Source organism: Pseudochaenichthys georgianus, chromosome 11, assembly GCF_902827115.2.
Source record: "Pseudochaenichthys georgianus chromosome 11, fPseGeo1.2, whole genome shotgun sequence".
NCBI classification, from domain to species: Eukaryota; Metazoa; Chordata; class Actinopteri; order Perciformes; family Channichthyidae; genus Pseudochaenichthys; species Pseudochaenichthys georgianus.
The window spans coordinates 19,617,744-19,627,276 of record NC_047513.1 but is presented as its reverse complement, the minus strand read 5'-3'; the positions used below and the strand labels follow the sequence as shown (position 1 = coordinate 19,627,276).

At 40.4% G+C, this 9,533-nt stretch overlaps 2 protein-coding genes and 1 long non-coding RNA gene across 4 annotated transcripts in view; 1 reads left to right on the top strand and 2 right to left on the bottom strand.

Annotated features, from left to right (window-relative positions):
* Positions 1-1,593: 1,593 nt before the first annotated feature.
* On the bottom strand, positions 1,594-7,628 carry stmnd1 (stathmin domain containing 1). The gene is made up of 5 exons (XM_034094607.2): positions 7,436-7,628; positions 3,653-3,839; positions 3,435-3,562; positions 2,894-3,031; positions 1,594-2,677 (listed from the first exon to the last, which is right to left on the bottom strand). Exons 1-5 carry the CDS (start codon positions 7,502-7,504, stop codon positions 2,240-2,242), a joined length of 960 nt encoding a protein of 319 aa, XP_033950498.1. The 5' UTR covers positions 7,505-7,628; the 3' UTR covers positions 1,594-2,239.
* LOC139434779 (uncharacterized) lies at positions 5,051-5,637 on the top strand. Its single transcript, XR_011644086.1, has 2 exons — positions 5,051-5,149; positions 5,504-5,637. It is a non-coding gene; the product is annotated as an uncharacterized lncRNA (long non-coding RNA).
* Positions 7,629-8,667: 1,039 nt separating the features above from the next.
* The window catches only part of LOC117455570 (tektin-2-like), a 3,200-nt gene continuing 2,334 nt past the window's right edge, over positions 8,668-9,533 (bottom strand). For both annotated transcript variants that reach the window (XM_034095123.1, XM_034095124.1), the window contains 4 exons: positions 9,503-9,533; positions 9,264-9,407; positions 9,097-9,176; positions 8,668-8,946 (listed from right to left, as the gene is read on the bottom strand). The exon at positions 9,503-9,533 is cut by the window's right edge and continues 77 nt beyond it. In XM_034095123.1, the coding sequence (XP_033951014.1) occupies positions 8,748-8,946; positions 9,097-9,176; positions 9,264-9,407; positions 9,503-9,533 (454 nt within the window). In that variant the 3' untranslated portion in view covers positions 8,668-8,747. The remainder of the gene's footprint in view (positions 8,947-9,096; positions 9,177-9,263; positions 9,408-9,502) is intronic.

Below are 9,533 nucleotides of genomic sequence, written 5' to 3'. Positions count from 1 at the left end.
TCCGCTTCTATGAGCAGCATATATCCTGCCTACATGTAACACTGTGAGTTGACACATTTGGGAACATTGTTGAGTGTCATCAATGTTCTTATTTAAAAAAAAAAACGTGTTCAATCCTGTACTATTTAAAAAAAGTCACATGACTCAAGCCAATTACAAATGTCAGGTAGAGACTGATGGGTATGTGTGTTAGTTTGTAAATACATGCTTTAATAAGGCCATATCCCATGTGTGATTATAATACAAACTTCAATTATATATTTGTTCTTAAAGGTGGGGTAGGTAATTTTGGAGAAACCAGCTTCCAGAGCCCCTCCTCCAACACACACGAACGCGCACATGGCCAATGAGGGCACGAGATAAATTTGTGCACAGATGGAAGGCTGACAGGCAGTTAGGGCATCCAGTTACTTTAGCCGGGCCGGCTAAAATGATTGGTCGTGCTTTTTAGAGCGCTGCGGCTTCCACAGATGAAATGTTTGTATGTATTTATTGTCAAAGCATTTAATGTATTCATTGCTATCGGGATGTTAAGAGCATGCATTCCATGGAATATAACAAAAAGTGTTTCTGAAGTGAATTACCAGCCTACCCCACCTTTAAAGAAAAAAGTGTGACTGTCACAAAGTGGACATCACAGGACAGGTAGTCCACTTCACAAAGGAACGCAACCTGATAGATGTTCTTTCTGCGGTGTCTCTGTTCACCCACTATTTTATTCATGCAGGCACACGCGCTTTAAAGTCCGAGTGGAGTCGTGATAAAAGGGGAACCGGGGGGCCAGTGTCGAGTTTCTCAGGCTTAACAATGGGGATCCGGTCAGGTTGCGTCCAATTGTTGTTTTCTGTTCATGTGCAGCATGCTGACTAGTCGGAATCCTCCTATACCTTCACAATAACAGGCTGTGGGCCCACTGGAAGGGATCATTAGCCCGAGCAACAAGAAAGTCTGATTGAAGGACCGGACCCTATTGAAATTGCATGGAATTGTTTTTTTCTATAATAATATTATCATTCAGAAACCACTTTCAGTTTCGAGGGCCTAAATATATTCACAAATTCAGTATTTATTTGCACAAAATTCAAACTGTAAAATGTACGTGAACTATTGGTCTTGCGCGTGGGCGTGTCAAAATAGCTCAACAGCGCCACCTAGATTACAGACCCCATATGTACGATTGTTCTACATGTGGGTATTGGGAGATGACAAAAAAGTATATTAGAGCCAGACCTTATACTCATCAGGAAGTGGGCTGATTTTGAAGTATACCCTGACCTAAATACTTAGATAACTATCTGTTTTTAATTTATCAAGAGAAAGGCTGCTGAAATTGTAACTTAATGCTTGTTATCCATTTGGCTGCAGCTACCACCTGTGAGGCAGAGTAAAGCATAAGGTCAAAGGTCACTTAAACAGCTGAATAGGGCTTTCTACAGCTCGGACACACTGGTCGTACAGGAGAATACCTATAGACTTGTACTTGTATACCACATTTTACTCAAATTTTGTATTATATTTCATATTATTTTAATGTTTTGATTAAACTATAACTGCCTCTGCAAATAAACAAAAAAAGTGTTTTGAATTGGCCTATTCAACACCCCTCATCCTCTGAGAAAAGAATAATCATAAAGTTTTAGGGATTTACATATTCATAAACAACACATAGTAGGAACATTTCTATTATATAGACATATTTATTAATTAATAAAACATTCCCTATTAATTAATAAAACATTCCCTTTACCCATTTTATGTGGTCAACCCTATGTTATTGATAAGCTGCAAACTGACTCCAGGCAGCTGTGAGACAACTTCAACTGAAACAGCGCCCTCCTGTGTCCAACAGAACAAGTACACCCTTCACATGGGAAATTAGACTTAACAATATGATACTTTACAACGAAATGTAAAACTAAAATATTCTTTGAATAAATGCTGTATGTTGGCAAGACGTTTTGGTCATATTTACTAAAGCCTTCACTGAGGTAAATTATAAACCCTTATAATTCTTTGTGCATGTTTTGGTCCAACGCAATTTCTGCTTTTAACTTCACATTAGCTCGTCAATAGAGCCTATCCAGCTTAATCACAGATGAACTTATTCTAATACAATATATACCCTATATATTTTTTTCATTACAACCTTTCGGCTATGCAAAAGGAATTATTTGTGGCTTCCTCTCCTCTGTCTTTTATCTCTCTCAGTGCTGATTCTTGGCTCATTTTTTGTGATAAATTAAAATATCTCGTCTTTGTCATCTACTTGTTGAAAGCTATAATCGCTCTCCAGCTCCCCCGAGGCTGAGAGGAGGAGCTGATCCTTCTTCAGCTCCTCCACCTGGGTAAACTCCTCCTCCTCCCCATCACCACTGACCCCTCGGTTATTTCCCCTCTCTCCCCCCTTCTCTCTCTTCCCCTCTTTCTTGTCTGCTCTACTTATTTCTTCTCTGCCGTCACCTGCATCCTCTCTCGCCCACTCTCCACCCTCGGCCGCCTCTCGTGTGATCTGGCTGTGAGGCTGTGGAGTGAGAGGTTCAGGGGTGAGAGATGGGTGTAGCGGCTCCACAGGGGTGAGTGCTGCGTCCTCTTCATCCTCTGTGATGAAGGTGTGAGCAGGACCCCGGACACGGGCCGACTTGGACCTCAAACGAGTCTTGAGCTCGTCTTCTCTTAACTGAGAGAAAGAGGAAGTGGGAGACAAAACAGTAGGATCAACTCTCCATTTATCAGAGAGAGATAAAGATGAGGTGGTCAGGTATGATGACACACACACACACACACACACACACACACACACACACACACACACACACACACACACACACACACACACACACACACACACACACACACACACACACACACACACACACACACACACACACACTACCTTGCGTCTTTCCTCAGCAAGTCTTATTTTCTCCTCAATCTCTTCTATGCTGGGGAGGTGTTGCGCCTTTATGGCCCTCAGAGACTCCAGTCTGGCAGGTGGCCTCCGCATGACCCCTTCCCTGTCCTCAAGCTCAAGCTGGTATACACAAGCACACCCAGGAGATGGACACAGAGAGCAGAATGAATATCCACGAAAACTGACTGACCTTGTGCACCTCCCTAGGATTATTGTTATATTAGTAACAGCAAGGCCTTTGCTGCTTTGACAAGTCAAAATGCATGTATTGAAAGAGAGCTAGCATATACACTATATATTATGGGCTTTTCTATTTATATTAGTAAAACACTGACAATGAACATGTTACTGCTGAATAAATACTTTGAGAACATTGTGCCCAAATTATTAATGTACTTTTAATTAAGTAATGTTTTAAAAGCAGGACTAATACTTATAAGAGCACAGTGTGGTTTTAGTACATGTACCACTGCCTCTCAGTGATGTGTAATAGCCTGTTTGAGCAGTGTTAGCAGGAACCCACCATGATGCTGTAGGCCTCCCCCGCCCCGCTGCCCCTCTCTCCGCTCTGGCCTCCCTCCGGTATGATGCCTTGGTGCAGCAGCTCCTGAAGGATTTCACTGGACATTGCACGCTCCTGCTGCAGTAAGACTGGGAGACGACAACACACAAAACTGTAATGTTGTATGCCCTGAATTCTCTTTTTGACGTGACCCAGTGTGTTTTATTCAGCTGACGCACCATGTTGTGTTATTACGTCCACAACGCTTTCTCTGACACACTGAGATGTTAGAGGAGGGAGTTTTCTGGGCACGGCTCCAGGTAACAGAGGGATGTCTCTGTTGTTCTCCATCACCACCCCGCTGTCCGTCGTGCCCTTCGACACGGCCGAGTCCCCACGAACATCCACTTTACTTCTGGTCACATCCTGACAGCACAGACACGCAGTATCAACCCATGAATACATTTTTTATACCCTGCTCCCCCACTGTGTGGTATCACAGACATGATGTTGTCATGGTGGCGTATGTGTGTGTGTTGACACATTGTCATGAACACAGTAGCTCAGGAGCATTAGAGTTTAAAATGAGTTCACAGTAACAGTGTATTCTGTGACTTTAACAACGCTATATGTAGTAAATAACCAATATAATATATAATGACATTTATGAACATTTAAATTGGCTGAATAACAAGCTACGTTTTTAATCTTTAATTATTTTGCTTTTTAAGGGAACATCATTGTTAAAATGTTACCAGGAACTCAATACATTGTAATTTTTAGGCTGGTGAGTCAAATTGGGAAGAGACTTTCGTACTTTACAAGCCAACACATTGACATCTTTTAAATAGAGGACTTTTTAAATTGTAACATAGCATTTTTACACCGTGGTATTGCTAGTTTAAGTAAAATATCTGAGTATTCTTTCCACCACTGCTCAGTAGTAGAAGTACCAGATGGGGAAAAATATCTGTTACAATTTGAAGTCCTGCAATAAAAATGTTACCTCTACCTAGTAGATAAGTAATGGCATCTAATCCAATCCACTTTATTTCTATAGCACATATTAAAAATACAGAGGGTTTACCAAAGTGCTTCACAGCAAACATAACATTATAATAACATATTACAAGTCACACATAAGAATAGATAAAAGGCATAGGCCTACATAAGAAAAGATAAAAGGTACACAAAGGCTATGGACAGACAATAAAATCATACAAATCGATAAAACATAGCTCAAACTGACTCGAAAGCGAGGGAAAAGAGGTCTTTAGGCGGGACTTAAAAGTTTGGAGGGTGGGGGACAATTTGACATGGGGGGGCAGGTCGTTCCAGAGCCATGGGGGCTACCGCTGAGAAGGCTCGGTCTCCGCTGGTCTTTTTCTTTGTTTTAGGCCAGGGACTACTAGCAGCAGCTGCTCAGCCGACCTCAAAGCCCTTGAGGGCCGTGTACACCTTTAGGAGGTCGGAGATGTACTGAGGGGCCAGCGCATTAAGCAATACAATCTTAAAATGAACTCTAAAATGGACAGGAAGCCAGTGGAGGGAAGCCAGAATTGGTGTGATGTGCTCATGCTTGCGGGTTCCTGTAAGCAGCCGAGCCGCAGTGGTTTGTACCATAGATATATATAAACACTAGATGGCTCATGGGAGATTTTCCAGCGTAGCTGACTGGCCGCCATCTTGCTACAGTCAACAGTTACTCTGATTCGCGTTATGGTAGCTGTTGTAAGGTGAGTGATCTGCACAAAAATACTCTTAACTCGCTGAAATCTTGACTGATTTACAAACGGTTTGGTTTATTATAAACATTATTAGCATGGCTATGATACAGGATGCTTGGACATGTTGAAATTGCAGCTTTTCTTTGTATATGTGGTTGTATTTATTAGCTGGCTAATAACAAGAGGCTGTCAGTGAGACCTAGTATTACAAAGTTCACCCAGCAACTTTACACCAGTGGGAGAGGCAGAACTGCTCTTTCTTTTCAACATAACTTAAGTTACACATGATTTATTCCAAGTGGTTTGGCTTGTTAAAAACATCTTGCATTATGATACAGGAATTTGCTGGCTTTGTGTTTACAGAAGTACCTGACTATGCCGGACTTTTGTGCAGCCTACGGATGCTCCAATCGCCGCTGTCTGCAAGAACCCGTGGGATCACCACATATGTTTATGTTTGCTCAGTCTAATAAACCCATAACATGGTTGTGAAAGAATACCAAAGCTGAGGCTGGACGATGATTGATTGTTAGTGTGCCATGTGTCACTGTGTGTCTTATTGGTTTTGTGGTATACTGTATTTTATTTTATTGTGTGCAAGACACATTTAAAACAAATAACCTTGAACCTTGAAGCCCCATCTCTCCCCACCTGCTCCTGCTTCCTACATCCCCTCCACACCACACCAAGTTGTTCTTCTTAATAATAATAATACATTTATGTTGGGGGGCCGCCTTTCATAACACCCAAGGACACCTTACAGGGGCATAGGGGCAATATAGGTAACAATTTAAACAGTGGATTTTGTGATATATCAGCCGGGGTGAGTCAAGACAAACCACACATGGACTACAGAAGGACATATGGTACAGTTTATATTATTCTTGGTCTTTTTTCAATAACATATTTCAAAGGTTCTGGATTTGTTTACAAATCTAGAAACTAAATACAAAACTAGGATGATATGAAGATCTCATGTCAAAAATAATTGTGATAAATTAGACAGAACTGGCCTGTCTGTGAGCACATTTTATGTTGGTTTGGTTCTTCTGATAAAGGTGTGAATATCTAAATAATATACCAACATATGCTATTGTCATTAGTTGTGTCCCTGTTCTTCAAGCTAAGGCATTGCTCAATTAACAACTCTTGGTTTACAGAGTGGTAACATGAGACCGATTTTTATATATAAAATATAAATGTATTTTAATTTTATAATTTATGTTAAATATTGACAATATAATAAAATAAATGGAAATATATACACCGGCAAATATTTAATATAAATACCTTGTGTGTGTGTATAGCTATTGCTTTATCTGATTAATATTATTTTCATATGAAAGTCCATGATTATAAGTATGCAGTATCATAACTACATATTTGATGTTTATAAAAAACCAAACCGTTTGAAAATCGGTTGAAAATTGAGCAAGCTATGGTTATTTAAATAGTAAACCATAATGTTATGAATGAGAGCACTGCCTGTAGCAAGATGGCGGCCAAGTGGCAACGTCGGTCTCCATTGGCCAGCAGCGCGTGTGAGCCATCTAGTGTTTATATATATCTATGGTTTGTACCAGCTGCAGGCGTGCCAGCGAGGTCTTGTTTAGGCCGGCATAAAGTGCATAACAAAGGCATGAATTACACGCTCAAAGTCTAAAAAGGATAACACCGGTTTAATTTTGGACAGGAGCCTCAGGTGAAATATATTTAAGCACCAAGTTATGCAGATTGGCCCATTTCAGAATAATGACTAATATGTTTGGTTATAATTATTGATGCTTTAAGGTGTTTATCAGAGCTGGTAAAGGTGATTTTACTCCAGGTCTCACGAAAGTCTTATTTAAGGATTGACTATGATATATTTTGTATCATTAATCCAGATCTGCAAATAAACAAAAGGTATTAAATGAATGTTTTGGAGTAAAAGTAGCCTAAACGATTTACCTCTGAAGTATAGGTAGAACCTCAAAATTATAGTACAGTTTGAGTAAATCGAATTAGTTACTTGTTTACACCACTGGTAGTAGAGATTAACTAGTCTGGTCAGTAGCCTACCATGATTACCAATTGACAATATTTGGTCACTAAATTAAACGCGACACAAATTTCCGAGATTTCCTTTGTCCTCTAACGCCTCTTAACAATGTCTGACAAAACATATGAACTTTAGCTGACTTTTTCGGATACAGTTTAAGACTTTACACTTTTTTAAACTCCTCTCCGCAGTTTTAACTAACGTTGACCAACTAAAAATGCAAGGAAAGCGTCGGTTAGTGGGACGCTGCCTACCTTGTCTCCCTTCGCCACTTCCGGTCTCAACGGTCGCACCGCCGTTTTTGTGGAGCTGCAACATCCCATAATCACCTCAAAACAGAGATGTAAAATAAGTCCATAAAAGTAATAACTATTTTAATGACACTTCGGTGTGTTTTCTCTCTGTGTATTGACCCGTGTAGCCTCGCATTCCTTCATACACACTGTCTCCATGGAAGCCGGCTCGTTGCTAAGGACCGTTGCTACAATAAAATTAAATCTGACCCGGTTAAAGAGGTGACACCCAGGAGAAGCTGTGGGTGTCAGGGTGTCACCACTAAACACCGCCTTCACACATATGATACTGATGATCCTATTTATCAAATGTATTACTGTGGTGGCTTCAAGACTCCTCACAGGTCAGCCACCACCAGGGCTGTATCCAGGATTTTAGAAATATTTCATTTTAATCAAATTGAGTCTAAGGCAACACCTGTCATCTTTGTCCAAACTCCACCAAAATGTTGAATTCTGGTCTATGATATGCTGCAGGTTGTGTCTAGTAGGCTACTGTACTTTGATTATATGAGAGCAGATAATGTGTGAACACAGAAATCTGGTGAGTCTTGTGGGCAGCATAAGAGGCCCCTTATGAAGAGAGTCAGGTACAATGAGAGAGGTCTTACAATTGCAAATAGAATATAGAACAGTTAAATTAGAGTTAGTACATGTGAACATGTCAACAGCAAGATAAGAGAACTAACCACTGGTTATGTCATTTTTGTAGATAAAAAGGTTTTGTGGAGATAGAGCGATCCACATTTGTTTATGATTTGTCTATATTGTATGTGACATTTCTGTAATTTAAAAGCAAATAAAGTCACATTTCTTAAAAAAACCTGAACATCTACATTTTGTTGGTTATCATTTCAATTTGTCCTTGTTTTTTAATTTCCATCTGAGCATGAAGTGGGCTGGTGAGATACTGAATCATTTCTTTATTTGAGCCATTTACTAAAAGGTTTAAAAATATTAATACATTAAGTCAAAAGCTACTGGAACTGCCCTGGTTTTATGTTATTTGATTAAAAAAGTCCTATGTATAACCATGATGCCCTTTCTTGCATCCTTCTCCTAAAAAAAGCTTTACATTATTTGGTTTCTGCACTAAATCCACTGTCTTCTTGTTTTGGAAAATGCACCAAAAGCACAATATCACCTGAAATCATTGGGGCCTCAAGGTGACGCACATATTGATTCTAAACAAGTCAAAGTAATACCGCTTATGTTTTTATTTCTTTTTGTAACACCACATGGTAAAAAGACCACAGAGGTGCAGATGCAGGCTCTACTGTAGGTAGGAGAGCAGGCTGTAGCTGTCCGGGCTGAACCTGGGCTTGTTGGTCAGGATCACAGAGGTGTTGAGCGCAGGGAGGAAACTCTGGTGCAGTTTCTGGCATCTCTGCTCCACCTCCATGTGGCTAACATTTTTGGCCAGTTTGTCCTCCAGAATCATCAGATGCCTGTGTGCAACCTCCAGGTCCCTCCTAAAAAATAAATGAATATTAGTGCATTCAGGATATTAGAAAGAAGTATGAAGAAATATTTAAATATAGGACATGAGGGGACAGGCAACAGAGAAAGCTGGGTATAATATTAGAAGTGAAATTGTGACTTTAGTGAATGGAAGGACTTACTGAGAGCGCCTCATGATTGGACAAAGTCCAGCTGCCATACTTTCAAGGTCACGTTTCTCCAGTGTGAGGCTGAATAGGGGCTGGAACAGAGAGAAAGGGTTAAAGCCAAAGTATATATAAGATATTTAAGGCTTTCTTTGCTTCTGAATGCAATCTGTAACACTTACCTGGTCCAGGCAGAGCTCACGTCTGGGTCTCTGGTGCAGGATGTCCAGGCGGTGTGTGGCCCGGTGCAGATTTGAGTCACAATTCTGGATCTGACAGGCTACTTTGTGACGGTCCGTAGTCAGATCAGAAATCTCATCTCTTATCTGGAGATAACAGAAAGCCACACAAGAGTGAGTGAGCATTACAAAAAGCCAAGTACATTTATTCTGTGGATGGAAAATAAAGTAAGTAGACTGACCTGCTGCCTCTCCCAGATCAGAGTATCCTGG